This window comes from Topomyia yanbarensis, chromosome 2, assembly GCF_030247195.1.
Source record: "Topomyia yanbarensis strain Yona2022 chromosome 2, ASM3024719v1, whole genome shotgun sequence".
NCBI lineage: Eukaryota > Metazoa > Arthropoda > Insecta > Diptera > Culicidae > Topomyia > Topomyia yanbarensis.
Genome location: NC_080671.1, coordinates 312737438 through 312755771, shown reverse-complemented (window position 1 = coordinate 312755771; position 18334 = coordinate 312737438). Strand labels below are relative to the sequence as shown.

Here is an 18334-nt window from a genome sequence, read left to right as displayed (position 1 = left end):
CAAACTCAAGCTTCAACTTAACTTCAAAATTTACTAAATCTCATAAAGGCTATCTTTGAAAAATCTCGACGTTACATGACATTCTATGACATTTAGCATCAAAAATTCGAACTCGATTTTAGAATATTCAAGGGGTCCTTTAGTTTTCTTCATGCATGAAAGTCTGATTGAGCTCAAATTTCGCAAAGAGGCTAATGCTTTTGAAGGTGTATTCGGTTATAAAATCCGAAGGTTACTTATTTTCCATACATGCCATTGGCACCCTAATATACAGACTCCTGAATAGATGCTGGGCAGCAGGGGGGCCTTCAAACACCTATCACCTGATCTCACAAATATACAGTTCAATATATTTGCGACAGGAATTTCCATGAAATGAGCGACAGTCAAACACAAACGAACTTTGTTCGAATCTTTGGAAAAACGGTTTTTCGATATTTTTACAAGCCTCTAACCATTAGAAATAAACGGAAAAAATATTTAAATGAATCATTTGGATTGTTGTATGATAAAGACGGGTCGTATTCCTTAATAAATCGTCAGTTCAGTAAACCGAGCTACACGTAAAATCTTCTACAACAATCATGTATTCGTTGCCTTCAAATACCTAACGTAAACCGATTTAACGAAGTCTCTCAAAAAATGATCCGTCCGTCGACTTGAAACACCTGATTTCCAATGATATCACAGACAGATCTGCATTGAAGTTATATTTAAAATTTCACAAAACTTTAGTTTTCTGTTGGTGCTCCATATTGATGGCCTTGCCCGAAATAGGCTGAACAATTTTAGTTTTCTGCGTCGCTTTTGGAAGATTTTCCGAAAATTTATTTTCGTATTTTTGAATATAAATTGGTTACATTTTTTCAACAGTAACACATCATTCTGCTCAATTTTTCATCTATTAGGGCGACCTTTGTTCACATTGTTTCTGGAAATAATAAGCTAGATGTTCTATAGTGTATAGTTATTGTATACATTTGAGTGATGGATTAAATGGTATAATTAGATCTTGTATAAAAGATCTCGTTCGCAAGTTATATATTTACAAAGTGAAGTAAAAGTAAATGTTCAAAGACAGTCGTTCAAAGTCAAGATCATATATACGTTTCTTGGTTATGTATTACATTTAGCAGGAAACAAAGGCGATTTTTTAACTTATACGTAGGCTCGAAATTATTTGAAATTACAATTCAATGCAAATCCAATTACAGAATTGGTTTACAGTGATGTTTCGAACATTTACTGTATTGCGTGTTATAAGTCACAAAGTTATTAGTTTAAATAATTTCAGAATTCGGATGCCGTATAGTTGCTATTCTAGCCTCTTTATCATCCATCAACCATCGAATACTTAACCTTTCAGAGTCTTGGTGGCAGACAAAGTCAGACTACTTTCGGGATTATCAAAATTGCAACCTAAGTTTAGTAGTTCTGTTAAATCAAAAAATTAATAGCGTTTTCGGTCAATGCTACTAGATGAAGAGAGATAGCTTAACCCATTCATGCCCATGTTGTTTGTGGACAACAACGTTTGTAAACAGCTATAACTTTTGATTGATGCAAGATTTGCTCGCAAAAAGAAGTAAGGCTAATAAATGTGACTATTGCCTTTCATTTGAGCATTAACAACTACACGGATCAGCTCTAGAACTGAAGTTATTGCAATTAGTCTTATTGGATTCTGCTGGAGCAGTGCTGCCAGGGACAGTTTACGTTGACGATGGAAAATGAATTTTTCATATATCTTCGAAATGGTGAAATATTTTTGAAAACTGATAAAACTTATCAATTTAGTCTGTCTTTGGCTACGTTTTCCATGCAATTGGACTATTGTAAATATTCTAGGAGAATTGTATTGAGCATTGGAAGGTAAAAATTGAGCAGCTTCTAGCACTGCAAGGGAAGCACCTAACTTTATGAAATATGACTTTTTGTCTTATAGGAAAAATAATTTTGAAACCCTACATGCACTAGAAAAAAGTTGGGCATGAAAGGGTTGAATGAGTGTAACATCAAATACACCAAAGTAGTTGTTTAATATGAAATGGTCATAATTTTAATTGTTAAAAACAAAAACACAATTTCTACGCACGCCACCAGGAAGTGTTGTCTTCAGTATCAACAAGGCCACTCTTACTGATATCGAACGTGCGTAGTCTGCGCAGTGCAGTCCCTCGAAAGCACGAGGTGTGGTAAACAGGATAGTCGAAGAAAGGCAAAACAAAACTTGAACGATGATGCTACCGATTCAGTCGCCGTTTTGTGCGAAAACGAAAAAGGGGTAAAATAAAATCGCAAAGAAAACGTGTTTTCAAGGTTCCCGAGCTGTTTCGCTACGAATATCTACACACGTATGCTAGATAATGTACAGTGGTGTTCTCATATTTGATCAGCTCTTTCGTAATTTAGTTGAGTTTAGAAAAATCACTATACATATATTAACATCAATAGGAAGCTTTGAAGCGGACTCAAACGCTTAGAATCTGTTGCAAAGTTCATCGAAGCAGAAGCTCGAAAATCATCGCATGTTTTTACTTTACTTGGCCATATTGCAACGTAAAGAGGCCCGATTGAAGAAAACGAACACTATGGAATGTCGCAAAAACGGTACTTCACTGTACAAGCACCCTGCCAATTTTTAATGTGTATAATTTTGCGCGTGTTACTGGTACGCAAAAACACAAGCACGCGGCGAGCCTCTTGATTGTTTTTTTACATCGAACGAATTCCGCGTTAACTTTCGTATTACGAATGTTTATGTTTCCAAAGTCACTCACCAAGAACATTCTCCTGGGGTAAATTGTACGATTGGTAGATCCTAGCGGAGGTGTTGACTAATTGACCTCGGTTCCAATTCCAGACGACGGTGGCATCCAAAGTTTCCAGTGCTTTGACGATTTTTTCCAAGCGGTACAGGTCGGCCGTCGGATCCAGATCTAGACTAACATACACAATTGGTTCCTGCGAATGTTCCAGGAAATGGATCAAATCTACGGTCATTTCATTCGCCATGCTCAACTTCCGGTGAATTCCGCCAAGATAGATAGTGGTCGGTCCAACAGGGCGAACATTTCCTAGCAGCTGATACGCGTTGATCAGGAGAAGGTCCGCCTTTCGTTCGATCTCGAACAGATCGGGAACATCGGAGCCGAAGTTTACGCTGGCGATAAGATTTTGTTTTGGAATCTCTTCGATGTAGTAGTAAAAACTGGAAATAGAATGAAGACGATTGTGTAATATTTGCATAACGTCAATGGTTGGAATGGTTATTGAATTTTGAAGGGGTGACGTTTGTCGCCACACTTATCAGTGAATGTTTGGGTGTTGGTTTTATGAGCTCATCGATAGAGTGTAAAAGTGTTTCGGTAAATTTTAATAACATTTGTTGAATCTGTTCCAAACGTACTTTGAAATCACTATCACTGAACGACAGTTTAACAAAAAGAGTTTCATAACCCTCATGAATTAATCACAAACCACTGCAAAAAGTGCATGTCAGTTAATTAACGAAACATTTATGAAGCTTATCAGCTCCCCAGCACATGCAATCGAAAGTGACGAGGGGTAGCTTATTATCAACAGCTTAGAATATAGTTGCACGTGGTTCCCATGCGGCTTGCGCACGGTCAGTAATACATAACTAGTTCAAGTACTACTGGGTGGTTTGCAATTCTGCACTGCTCTGTGTCGCAACGTTGATTGGTGGCTACCGTACGTCACAAAAGGTCACGGTTGGATTGAGCCATAGATAATAAATTTATGAACTGTGGCTAATATGACCGCATAAATTAGAACGCAAATAATTGATTGGAAAAACTTACCGGTACCAAATGGTGAAGAACACGCTGGAGATCCGCTGTAGCAGACTTAGATCTTCGGTGAATGGCATAAAAATGCTTGGATAACCAATCGGGTGGTTCGGGTTGCCCAATGCTTCGTGAGCGTTGATGTACGCTCCTCCGTTTGCAATTCCTATCAACGGAGCATCGAAGTGATATGCGAAGGCGTTCATCAAACTGACCCCGGACCATTCGACCATTACTACGTCGAATTTAGCGTTACCCTGGATCAGCTCCTGCACCGAGGGATGCTGCAGTTCAGCGTCGGATATTTTTCTCATTACGTTGAACACGTTCCGGAGCATATCCCGAGCGCCTAGATTTCCGATACGTAAGTCTTCCAAAATCGGCAAATTATAAACGAAACTTAAATCGATTTGTTCGATTTTGTTCACCAATACCCCATTCCCCGCGACGTGTAGATCAATGGGGTCAGTGGTCAAAAGCGTAATATCGTGGCCTCTGTTGGCTAACTGTTCTATTAATGGTCGATACGACAGCTGATGTTCTTTGAAAGGAACAGGGAATATTGCCAAAATTCTGGCACTGTCTATACACCTGACGAGCACGGCAACGGCCAAAATAACTTTTGTTAACAAAACCACAGCCATTTTTTCGTCTGAGCTTGGTGAAACCGTCACAAACCGCAGTATTCTTAGACTGCCTGAGCAAGTCTTCAAACGGTTTATCGTCCACTCGAGAGTCGATTTCTCTTATTCTTTCACTTACTGGGAGGAATTTTCAATCCTTACGTGAGCTGTCCGAACAATTCTTCCCGAATGACCGCAATTCGAGCTTGATTGACTTTATTCGCGAAATTCAATTACCTACTATTCATCACTGTACCTAACTACTCGGGTCAGGATCGGATCACTTTCATGCGCACACTTCTGCGACGCGAGACACTTGCCGCTTTGTTCGGGCGAGGCGGCCCTGCGCGAATGCAACAATAGACAAATCAGTCTCACTTTAGTTTGAATTGGAAATCACGTTTTCACTGATTGGGAGTTGGGTGTATGACGATCGGGTCGGTATTGCACCGGTTGCCGCACACTGGAACTGTTTGTGCTGAAATGAATTCAATTCTTTGTCCGGAGGTAGTCCGGGTAGGCGTGTCGGTTTAAGATCTGGAAAAGAAGGGGATAATTCGATGATAATAAAGTTGTGCTAATAATAGAATGAATGCTGATTCAATTTACGGCTTTAGAAGGTACATTCAACTGAATTAGTCGGTCAAGCTGGCACTGTCACGTGACAGTTACGGCTTTTCATAATCAATCGAAACACGCATACATATGTACATGAGAAATAAAGATGCAACAATGTCCAGAATGTTTCCAGAATTTAGCAGGAATTTTAATTTTTCACTAAAACTAAATAACTGAACCTTATAATTTGTCTAATAAAGGTGTTGTAGCAAGGGTGGTTCTAATTTTCGCAAAATTTAAAATAGAACTTTTTTATACCAATTTGCTGTAGACATGCAAGCTCCATCCCTCATATTTTTCATTCAACAGGAAATCCAAAAGTGAGCTACAGCATGTTCTTCAAAAACGGTTGTATTCATTTAACTTTTATAGTTTTTACTTTACACTAAAGTAACCTTTGGATAACTTAAAGATTTTTCGCGGCAAAAAATTTGTTTCAATATAGCAAGTACTAAACTATTTTTATTACATCGTCCTGAGAACGTTTACATAAAATATCGAACTTTTTAAAATACTTTGATTAGAGCTCTTATCAATAAATACCGTTTCTGTCATATAAAATACCATACTTTTTAGCGCACATCACCAAAAACTTACTATATTTTGTAATTCTTGAACCATTTATTCAAAAAATGTCTACTTTTTGTAAACATTTCACATGACTTGCTAAAGAAAAGCTCTTATAACTTGCTTGGGATGTTGGGGCACAATAATCTCTTTATTTTTTTTAAATATCTAAAAAATATGGTGATAGTTCATTTTTCTTTAATTATACTTCGAATTATGTTCTTTAATATAGTTGAAAAAGAATTATCATTCGTTTGTCACAATCTGTCATATTTTAATAAAAAATAAAGATTTTTGACTAAAAAGCGAATATCTTTTAGCTGCAATAATTAAAAAATTAAGCCGATTCAGCGGCTTCTACCGTGGACACTAAAAAAATGTGCGAGGCGGTAGACAACCTGAACGCAGTCGTGTCTAATCTCTCCAACCGCATTGAGGTACATTTTCCAGCTAATTCTGGTTTTGTAGCTCAAAGGAAACTTCCCACTCCAAAAAGAAGTCGCGAGAATTACGCTGAAATTTGCGCCACTGCAGCTGCTATCTGTGGTACTCGAACAATTCAGCGCTAAATCAGAACAGTAGCTGATAAGCGGGAACAGTTCTTGGTCTACCTGACCCACACCGATCCGAGCCATACAGTAGATGACATTGTTACTATTACCTAAGAATGCCTCGGAAATACGCGATACATCCAAAGCAATCTTGTTGGTAAAGAAGGATGCTGATCTCACAAAACTCAATTTTGTTTCCTTCCGGGTCGAGCTTCCGAGCGAAATGAAGGACGTGGCACTTAGAGCGTCTACCTGGCCATCTAGAGTGCTGGTTCGCGAATTATACTTCGACCTGTAGAGACAGGATAGATTTCGTTAATAGGTTACATCGGCCTCCGGGAGGCATTGCCGCTTGTATTATGGAAGTCCTCGATCCCCCCGCCACAGTCCAGCTACTACAGCCAGCGTTCACCAGTCGTTCGCGAGGGAGTGAAGAAAGGGTCTTCCAAATTTTGCTACTGCGAAAATTATCCATCTATTTCGAAACCTTCTAGCATCGAAATGTTCTTCGCTTCCAGCTCACCAATCAATTGCGCAAAGTTCCTATCAGTATCAGAGGCCTCCTTTCAGGGTACCGACCCGCAACCGTTCACAAGTGGTACCTAGCCCAACTGCATTGAGAACAACACCCGGTCTTCCGTTTTCCCGGTCACCGGGATGCACACTTGCCACCAGTCCTGAGGACACAGTCGAGCCCTTCCAGTCAGCGATCATCAGCTATCCCGCTCCTGTAGTGGAGTTGGGACGAGTGGTCTTCCGCAAACCTACAGCAGGCAAGTATACAGCATGTGGTAGCACTTCCTTGCCTCAAAACTCTTCGATTTCTAGTCTTGGTCAACGACGAGGTAAGCTGCTACTATATTACCAAAACGTTGGTGGTATCAATTCAACCGTTGAGGAGTATCGCCTTGCAATCTTCGATAACATTTGCGATATAACCGGCTTCGTCGAAACGTAGTTAAACGATGACACGATATCCAGCCAGGCGTTCGGTACTGGATATGAGGTTTTTTCGTCACGACCGGAACCTTAGAAATAGCAGCAAATCTACTGGAGGTGGTGTATTAGTAGCAGTTGATCGCAGCTTGAAGGCACGAGTTGTTGAGAAGACTTGCACGGATTGCCTCGAACATTATCGTTCAGACGATAATCGAGCTTGGTGACCGTAAGTTGCACTTGTGTGCGTTGTACGTCCCACCCGACCGAGTTCGTGACATCGAATATATTGACGCATACTGCAGCTCAGTTTTTACCATGGTCGAAGACGCTAAGTCGGTTCATGAGGTCATCGTACTAGCAGATTTCAATCTCCCTAGCATTTCGTGGAAATCTTCACGCAATGGATTTCTTCACCTGGATTCCGATCACTCTGTTCTTCACTCAGGGGTGGCGAGGCTACTTGACAGCCAGCTCAGCCATGTTACTACACATTAATCTTAACAGTCGCCTTGATCTTTGTTTTTGCCAGCGATCAGGTTTCTGCTACATCAGTAGTGATGGCTCCCTCTACTTTAGTGAAACCTGTAGCACATCGCCCACAACGATTGATCGCACCCTGGCGCTCGATTACAATGTTCCTCCAGTCCTCGTCTCATACGACTTCCACAAAGCTGATCATCTCAGTATCGCAGACCTCTTCTCCACTCTCGATTGGTTAAATATTCTGGACTCCGAAAATGTTGATACCGCAGATTAAACGTTTTCCAACGTTTTGAGTTATGTTATTGACGGGCACGTCCCGAAGAAAGTTCACCATCAACAAACTGGCCCTCCTTAGCAAACGAGCACGATGTGACGGCTGAAGTCTATTAGGAGAGCTGTTCTGTGAAGGTTTATTAAGTATCGCACAATCCCACTTAGAAACCATTACGTCAGTCTCAACCATGTTTATAAACAAGCTAGTCAAGATTGTTTCTTTCGATATCAGCAAAACATTCAGCGCAATCTCAAGTCGCACCCTAAACGTTTGTGAAAATGTGTGAATGAACAGCGCAAGGAATCCAGACTGCCGTCATCTATGACTTTCAACGGCCGCACAACTACCACATCCCGATATGTGCACTTTTTTCGGAGAAATTCGCGTATGTGGTCACTGATGATGCCTTAACAGTTGATCAAATTGAACTCATTTGGTCGTGAGCCAAACTCTTAGCGCTATCGATGTCAATGAAACGATGATTACCAGAGCTTGTTCTCGGCTAGCTTCAAAGTTCATGGCAGACGCGTCGTTATCTACATTTAGAAGACCACTTGATGGTCTTGAATTTCACAATAATATGAAGTTAGTGCATTACTTGACTTCCGACGGCATATGGATACCATCCAAACCAGCTTTGAAGATCTGGGATCCAGCATTCTCCAGAGAATGCCTGTGAAGAATATACGTGTCTGCAGGAGCTCTGGACAAATTTCACATCGTTGAATCGAAACTGAGTCGACGTAACCATTTTCGATTTACCCAAGAAGTTTGTCAATGCACGTTAAGGCTCAACTAGCTTGGAAAAGCGGCCATTTTGGAAAACCAAAAAAGCAGTTTTTCTCAAGCCCTTGGTAAAATCTTCATGAAAATCAGTTAGCAATACTCTACTAATGGTCTGAATACATTGTTTCATTGTCATGAAGATTTTTCCGACGGTGTGAGAAAAAACAGCTTTTTTCGTTTTCCAATACACTGTAAACTACATTTACGAATCAAACCAGGCATTCGTCAATTGGATTAGTTCGTAAAAAAGTGTTCGTTATTTGGGATTTATTTCGTAAAAAAGTTTGCATCACATTCTTATTAAAACACGTTGCTTGAGCAATATTTACGATAACCCTAACAATGTGGGTATTTTTGGGGCGGGCTTGATGTGTAGATGATAAAAATGGACAATTGGAACCTTTTTTAACTTCGAGATGGTGACTTTCAGTTGAGAAATATTCACGATAACCGCAACAACATGGGTATTTTTGGAATGGGCTTGACAAGTAGATGATTAAAATGGACAATTGGAACCTTTTTGAAATCCAAGATGGCGACTTCTGGTTGAACAATGTTCACGATGACCCTAGCATATGGAAATTTGAACCGGAATTCCCCATCTTGGGTTTCAAAATAGCACCGATAACGATTTTCGTCATGTACTAATCAACCTCGAGCCGAAAATACCCATATTATTAAGGTTCTAGAAACTTTATCTATACCGGAAGTCGCTATCTTGGTTTACAAAATGGCTCAAGACATCAATTTCCGACTCGTCAACCCCATTCCAAAAATACTCATATTATTGAGGTAATAGAGAATTTATCTCAACCGGAAGTCAATACCTTGGATTACAAAATGGCTCAAGACATCGATTTCCGACATGCATTCGTCAACCACATTCCGAAAATATTCATATTGTCGAAAACGGAAGTCGCCATCTTAGATTACAAAATGGCTCAAATCATCGATTCCTGTCATGCACTTGTCAATCCGATTTCAAAAATACCCAGAATTTATCTAAACCGAAAGTCGCCATCTTAGATAATAAAATGGCTCAAGACATCGATTTTCGTTATAAACTCTTGGGGGGTCTATAGGTTTCAGCGTGAAAAAACACTTTTTTGCGATTTTTTTAGAATTTTGCGTGAAGCAAATTTATTGAAACTTGTGTACATTATAGTGTATCATTTCAATTACATTCTGTAATTTTTCTCTGCACAAATATCGACAAACGACTCAGTGAGGAAGCTTTTTGTAGAACGTCTCTGGAAAAAAACATGATTTGCGGTGTTTCCTGCCATTGAAAAATTGCTTAACGGATTTCTTTCAAACTATGCATACACGTTGTATGTTAAAAATACCTAACCCCTACGTTGAGCTTTTGAGATAATTTTTTATTTAACGGACCACTTCAATGAAAACTGTGGTTATGTGACGTCTTCGCAAAACAAATTGTTTCTCCGTATATATCGCTCCAATTTCGTTGAAATCTTCTTACTACCTAAAATGAAGTTGAAACAATATTTAGGAATTTACCGAAAAGCGAAATATGCATTTATTACAAAGATTTCCTGTCCAGAAAATTATTGGTCCTGTATAAATCCAATCAACATGGCTCATTTTCGTAGCTCAATTTTCTAGTCAGGTTATCTCCGTAAATCAATAAAAGATAATGCTGAACTTACCTTGATCCCTTTGTGACATTCCAAGGAAACCTTTTTAATTCACTGCTTCCACAAAAAGTACTCAAAAATCGGAATTTCCTGTCCGAAAGATTTGGGTGAAGGGATGTTTATTTACATCCATATCGGCAACACTATGGTGTTTGCAATAGTTTGCATGCACAGCGTAAATGTGGATAATATATGGTCAAAAGAAAATATCGAATATTGTACAATGTGCTTATAAGCATATAATCACATATCTCAATAAAATAAGCACTGTATCTAGCTTATTTCATTTTGATCATGAATATTGACATAAATTTTTCCGAATTTATAATGTAGAATGTTCTGAAAACATCGTTGCATAAATGACCATTCGTAATCGAACATTTGTTACATTGTGAAAACATTTAGCGTATAATGATATTCCATGGCCATCTAGCTTCAATTTGGCTTGTTTGTTGACTCAAATGACATGACTTCATTGACATCAATACCTTTATCTAGCATGCTAATTGAAAAGAGTTTATATCAATTTTAGAAAATATACACTGCGAAAAATATCGAAATGCTTGATATGTTGATCTTTTCCATTCTTCAAAAAAGCAAAACTGAGTAGTGAGCATGAACACTAATGATAGATTATAATGAAAATATGGAGCTGTTTTCAAGATAAATTAGTGTCAGAAATACAACTGTCAGCAGTTGATTATAATTGGTAATAAGAGTAATAAGAGCGTGCTGTATTCAAATTCTGATAGAAAGAGTTCGATGACTCCGAGCAAACTAGGTAGCAACATGTGTGTCTGCCTATTATGAAAATAAAAATGCTTACAAGGACGACCAATTTGTATCGCAATAACGACAAAAATGTTCCCCAATTCGGGAATAAAGTGACATGAATTCTGGAATAATCGCGTTTCTACGTTCGGACACAGGACCGTTAACAGAAATTCATGTGTTTTATCAACGTTTTTATAAACAATTTTCCGTAACGCCAGATTTATTGATTTTTTATTAACTTTGATCACGGGTTTCGCTTAGTCATTGACAAATCGTTATTACTGTCTGTGATCTAGTTGATGAGCATTTTTCATAAACCAAATGTTGATTAGTGAATTTATTCACAAATTCAAGAACATTGTTCACGGTTTGACGTGAACTGATTTATGATTTATTACATCTTGATCATGATAAGGTTTTTGTGGTTGTGAACAGAGTTAAAAATATTCAAAGTCATTGAATGAAAATTGATCATATTCAGCCGCATTCATTTTCAATATTCAGTGACGCAGCTGAAAACTTCAAACGAACAAACCGCCCATTCATCCATGCAGATTTTCATTCGTCTCCGATTATTACACTAAGCGACCGTGCAGCAACGAATCAAACGTATCAAAGTGGGCCCTGACACAATATAAGCGATGATGATTGTTGTTTCATATACTTTTCCGGCATTTGAAAACATTTTCCTAGATAATTATTGAAATGAATATAATGTACGATATTCAACTGAATGAATAACATGGATATTTGAATGAAAATTTTTTTCTATTCACCGCGAGTCGCATCAGGTACATTTTCTGCCGTCAAAAAAGTGCTTCGATTATTTTTAACTCTGGTTGTGAATGAGGCAATAAAACTACTGCTTTAGTTTCACGAAATAATATTCATGGATCCCTTCAAGCCTCGTAAACTAATTCCGAGTATGTTAGTCACGATGAACCCTTCTTATTCGTAAAATAATTCACAAAATCAAAATACGTTTCCAATTTAATGATATAGTTCATGAAATGTGCAATTTTGTGCATGCTTCATGCTTGTGAAATTTAAAAGATATCTCTAATCATTGGCACTTTCATGCAACTCTGCACCAGGTCTGAAAATTTTCACGTGAACGATTTTACAAAATTTTGGAATATTATAATTATAAGTATATAATAATTATAAATTGTACATATAATATACAACGCAAAACGAATATTAAATTTGTGACTAAGTTCCTCAAATTATAAACGTGAATGACATTATTATGCCCGAAAAATCAGATAGAAAACTCATCAACTAATATAACGACAATGTACATAGTAATTGCGAAAATCGTGACTAACCTCTTGACATCATGAACATCGTTCAATATTCTGCTCTTTTGGCCGAAACAGTGTTTCTTCAAATTATGAACTAGATTTGTAAGATAAAACTAAACATATTTGGCACACAACCGCAGTGATCTTACTAAATATTTGAGTGCAACACAATATGATATTTGGAGTGAACTAGTTTCAGGGCCGGTGTTAGGGTAAAAGCGTGGGGGGACTAGATAAATACCGCATTTTTGCAATACTAGCATAACAATCTGATAAAATTACCCGCGGTGCATTTGGAGCACATGGCATTGTGGTACATCGAGGCTTTCAGACGGTAGTATTGTGCGTGCGAGACACCTGCTCGTCTGATTTCAAATTTCAGATTTGTCCAAAAATTTCAAGTGGGTAATTACCCTCTCAGATATATTCGAGTGGGTAATACTACTCATACTACCTAGGGCATCCGCCATCTCTGCCTAGTTTTGTGAAAAAATTATATGCAGTAGCAAAATGCAGAATTAGAATCATGCGTCACCGTAGTTATCAAATAGAGATTACCTCAAAACGCCATTTATCTATGCATTCACTGGTTGAACAATCTGTCTCGCTGCAGTATATCTGATTTCTTTGTATCCTCAAAAATTACTATCAAACTAATTAGAGCAGGTGAGGTTTCGACCAGTGCAGTGTTTGCAACGTAACTTTAGCAACATTCTCTCTAGAGGTTGTAATCTCTTTTTTGCAAACCATTCTAATAAAGCTCAGCTGGAAAGTACGCCGGCATTATGGCTGGTTGTGGTAATTATTCCGACGCCAGTAACAAAACGAATACTAATTACAATCGGTTGTGTCCCTGGAGATTGAAAACTAACCGGTCACCAACAAGAATTCTGGCTGGACTTACTAGTGTGTTCGTTACTATACATAATATACTGAAACTTTATTTAGTCAGCGATAGTAAATATTTCTATCTGCCTCTTGCCTCTTCAGCTGTAAATTGCTCTTTTTGACATTGTATGCTTCCTAGAAGCACATGCTAAAAATGCATAAAAATCACAGCAGAATAAAAGAGACGGAAACAGAAAATATGCAAACTCTGCATTTTTTCTCAGTGTATACAAATTAGCAAAAAGGAACTTTTTCAAATAAACTGCTAGATTTTTGCTTGGTGTGTCTTGTCAGAACCATCAAAGTAATCATCAGTGTTCCTAGAATGTTTTCCGTGGCCAAGCATTTTTTTCCATTGAAGTGGTCCCTTAAGTGAGTGTTTACTCATAAAAAGGCGGAATTTTTCGTGAAAAATAATAATTTTTATTTAAAATGAGTAAAAACCCCCTTAGTTGAAAATTTATCTCAAGAACTCAACGTAGGGGTTAGATATTATTTTTTAGAAGGTGCATGCAAATTTTGAAAGAAATCGATTAAGTAGTTTTGGAATGACAGGTAACACCGCAAATCATGTTTCTCCAGAATCGTTCTAAAAAAAGCTTTGTCATCGAGTTCGAGTCATTTTTGCATAGAAAAATTACAGCATGTTATTGAAATGATAATGTACGAAGGTTTTGATCAATTCGCTTCAAGCAAAGCTCTAAAAAAATCGTCAAAAAATTCTTGTTTTTTAAGCTGGAACCCTTACCCACCCCTTAATCCAATTTCGAAAATACCCAACTTTTATTAGTAACAGTTAGCTCAGAATATATAAAATTATATACAAGTAAAACTTTTTTACGAACACGGCTCAGTTTCAGTGTATGGACGCTTATTGACGCGTTTTCAGTTGAACCTTATGAAATTGCCTCAGCTCTTCGGCTTCTTACTGTCGTCTCATTCAATACGCTCCGCCTTCGTTAAAGTAAGTACAACATGCTCAATCATAACAGTTTTAGCCTTCGCCTTGAAAGGTTGTGTTTGCTGATTGGTTGTAGCAACCAAGGCTGTGCAAGCCCTGAATAGGCTAGAAGTTTGTGTACTGTGTCAGTATTTGATGCCGTGTTGGTGGGGAGACAGGCAGGATTGTTGGCTGCGAGAGCGGTCGTTTGGTGGTGGTACCACGCGATAAGCGAGTGTTGGTGCGAAGGCAACGAAGTCTCAGGTAAGCGGCGCCCCACCTTGGTGGTAGTAGTGGTTGCGCTGCATACAACCGGCGCTTGCGACGGAGTGAGACAGAGCTATACGGGATTTTGAGTATTTGTGTACCTAGCCACGCTGCGTAGCAGGGGAATACCTCTGGACCCACAGGTAAGCGGCGGCCCCACCTTGGTGGTGGTAGTGGTTACGCTGCATACAGTCGGCGCTAAGTGAGACAGAGCTGCATCTTGTTGGTGAAGCGTCTCGCTTCATCATCACTTATTCATCTGTGCTAGTGCAGAAACGGGCTTTTGTGTATTTGTGTACCTAGCCACGCTGCATAGTAAGGAAATACCCCTGGACCCACAGGTAAACAGCGGTTCCATCTTGGTAGTGGTGGTTGCGCTGTGTTCAACCCGAGCGTGATAGAGGGAGACAGCGAGAATCTGCAACTCTTCGAAGGACAGGTAGATTTTAATATAATTTTGCTAGTGTTAGTATTTAATTTACTTACTGTGTATGGTAGGCGAGATGGAGGATAGTGAGATGGAATCCTCCATTTCACAAGAGCAAAATTCTTCTGATCCCCCTCCCTCACCTCCCCTTAGAATAAAATTATACCCCCAAGGGTCTTCTGGACCTTGGCAGGTTTTCTTCAGCCGAAAAGGAAAGCCATTAAACCTTGTGCAAATTTCACGGGATCTGACTTCACGATTTTCGGCTGTAACAGAGATCGTGAAAGTAAATAAAGATAAACTTCGAGTTAGCATTGATAACATTAGACAAGCTAACGAGATAGTAGCCTGCGAACTCTTCACGCGTGAATATAAAGTTTATATACTTTCGCGCGATATAGAATGCGATGGAGTCATCTCCGAACCCAGCCTCACTGCCGAGGATATACTTAAGCATGGTGAAGGTTGTTTCAAGAACACCTTGCTTAATAAAGTAAAAATACTCGATGTTAAGCAATTGTACTCAGTGTCAATTGAAGAAGAGAAAAAAGTTTACCGACCATCCTATTCATTTCGTGTAACTTTCGCTGGGTCTGCTTTGCCTAGCCATGTTCTCATTAATAAAATTCGTCTCCCCGTTCGCCTTTTCATCCCTCGTGTGATGAATTGCCTCAATTGTAAACAGCTGGGCCACACAGCCACTTACTGTTCCAATAAGGTACGGTGTGGCAAATGTGGGGGGCCTCATCAAGAGGATACATGCAATAAAAACTTAGAAAAATGTTTACATTGCGGAGAAACTTCACACGAGCTCCTTGCATGTCCCATATATAAATTGCGGGAGGAGAAAATTAAACGATCCTTGAAGGAGAGATCTAAGCGCTCTTATGCAGAAATACTGAAAAATGCTACTCCTGAACCCACGGTCCCAGAAAACAGATACGCTATTCTATTGCCGAAAGAGTCTGACTCTGACGAAGCGTCCGAAGGTACATCATTTGTTTTACCTAGAGGATCCAGGAAAAGAAAACAATCCTCTTTTCCCAAACTGCCAAGCAAGGGCCTTAAAATTTCTCCTCCAACAAATAAATTGCGGCCAAAGCTAAAGAATTCCGATGCAATACCGAAACCAGTCCCTCCCGGTTTTGGTAATGTACAATCCAAACAGAACACCATTACTGGAAATAATAAAACTTCAACTTCCTCCGAGCCTCAACCGGGGATAGGTTTATTGAAATTTTCTGAAATTGTTGATTGGATTTTCAAAGCATTCAATATTTCTGAACCACTAAAAAGTATACTTTCAGCGTTCCTCCCAACAATTAGAACATTTTTAGAGCAGCTGATTGCTTAATGGCCCATCCTTGCAGCGATTGTATCTTTCAATGGGTAATTCACCTCCTCCAATGAAAGATTCCATCACTGTTTTACAGTGGAATTGCAGAAGTATCATACCTAAAATTGACTCCTTAAAAATTTTGCTGCATAATTTGAAATGCGATGCTTTTGCTTTATGTGAAACATGGCTTACCTCAAACATCAATTTCAACTTGAATGATTTCAACATTATTCGCCTAGACCGAGACACCCCATATGGAGGAGTGCTTCTAGGAATTAAAAAGTGCTATCCTTTCTATAGAATTAACATCCCCTTGTTTGCGGGCATTGAGGCTGTAGCTGTCCAAACGAATATTAAAGGCAAAGACATGTCTATCGCTTCTATATATATACCTCCCAATGCTCAAATTGGACAACGTCAGATTTTTGAGGTAGTGGAATCCATGGCTGCTCCGCGGCTGATACTGGGAGACTTCAACTCGCACGGAGTATTGTGGGGTTCCCTCTTCAATGATAATCGATCCTCTTTGATATACAATGTTTGTGACGAGCTCAATATGACAGTTTTAAATACAGGCGAAGCAACACGCATTCCCAGACCACCCGCACGACCAAGTGCATTAGATCTATCTCTATGCTCGACATCACTTCGATTAGATTGCACGTGGAAGGTTGTACCTGATCCTCACGGTAGCGATCATTTGCCAGTCGTTATTTCAATTAACAGTGAATTAGGCCTCACGAATTCAATCAATGTCCCTTATGACTTGACACGAAATATTGATTGGAAAAAATACCAATCTTTAATTTCCACTTCTCTTGTTTCGACGGAAGAGCTACCACCTACCGAAGAATATGAATTTCTAGCGGGTTTGATTATTGAAGCAGCAGAACAAACCCAAACGAAATGCAATCCTGGCATGATAATGAACAGCCGGCCTCCTAATCCCTGGTGGGACAAAGAGTGCTCGGATGCATATGAAGCTAAACAAGTTGCTTACAAAGAAATTATGAAACGGAAAGGGTGTACACGTGCAAACTTTGAAAATTATTCGATTTTACAAAACAAATTTGACAGTCTCCGTCATGCCAAAAAGTCTAGTTATTGGAGACGTTTCGTTGATGGCTTGTCAAGAGAAACATCAATGAGTACTCTTTGGAACACAGCCAGAAGAATGAGGAATCGAAACGTAACTAATGAAAGCGAAGATTTTTCGAATCGCTGGATATTTAATTTTGCCAAGAAAGTTTGTCCAGATTCTGCTCCTGCGCAGAAAATTATTCGCGATGCTCCCACAAGTAACGATTCCATAGATTCGCCTTTGACAATGATGGAATTTTCAATTGCACTCCTCTCATGCAACAATAATGCTCCGGGTCCAGACAGAATTAAATTCAACTTGGTGAAGAATCTGCCTGACCTAGCAAAAAGACGCTTGTTGAATTTATTCAATAAGCTTCTTGAACAGAACATAGTCCCGCACGACTGGAGACAAGTGAGAGTTATCGCCATTCCAAAACCGGGAAAACCAGCCTCCGACCATAACTCGTATAGACCGATTGCAATGCTATCCTGTATCAGGAAATTGTTGGAAAAAATTATCCTACGACGTCTCGACAATTGGGTTGAGGCGAACGGCTTGCTATCAGATACCCAGTTTGGTTTTCGGAGGGGAAAGGGAACGAATGATTGTCTGGCGCTACTTTCGTCAGAAATCCAACTAGCTTACGCAAAAAAAGAACAAATGGCGTCTGTGTTCTTAGACATAAAAGGAGCATTCGACTCTGTTTCCATTGATGTTCTCTCAGAGAAACTACATCAATGTGGTCTTTCACCAATATTAAATAATTATTTATACAACTTATTGTCAGAAAAGCACATGCATTTTTCATATGGCGATTTGGCAACATTCAGAATAAGTTACATGGGCCTCCCACAAGGTTCTTGTTTAAGCCCCCTTCTCTACAATTTTTACGTGAATGACATTGATAATTGTATTGTCAGCCCATGCACTCTAAGGCAACTTGCAGATGATGGCGTGGTTTCTGTTACAGGACCAAAAGCCATAAATTTACAACAACCACTGC

General features: G+C 39.1%; 2 protein-coding genes across 4 annotated transcripts in view; one reads left to right on the top strand and one right to left on the bottom strand.

Moving 5' to 3' along the window:
* The window catches only part of LOC131683577 (serine proteinase stubble), a 258242-nt gene that overhangs the window by 138924 nt on the left and 100984 nt on the right, over positions 1 to 18334 (top strand). The window lies entirely within an intron of this gene.
* The window catches only part of LOC131683579 (UDP-glycosyltransferase UGT4-like), a 31413-nt gene that overhangs the window by 8344 nt on the left and 4735 nt on the right, over positions 1 to 18334 (bottom strand). The window contains exons 2-3 of the mRNA XM_058965671.1: positions 3825 to 4969; positions 2781 to 3211 (exon numbers count right to left, since the gene is read on the bottom strand). Coding sequence (XP_058821654.1) covers positions 2781 to 3211; positions 3825 to 4453 — 1060 coding nt within the window. The 5' untranslated portion in view covers positions 4454 to 4969. The remainder of the gene's footprint in view (positions 1 to 2780; positions 3212 to 3824; positions 4970 to 18334) is intronic.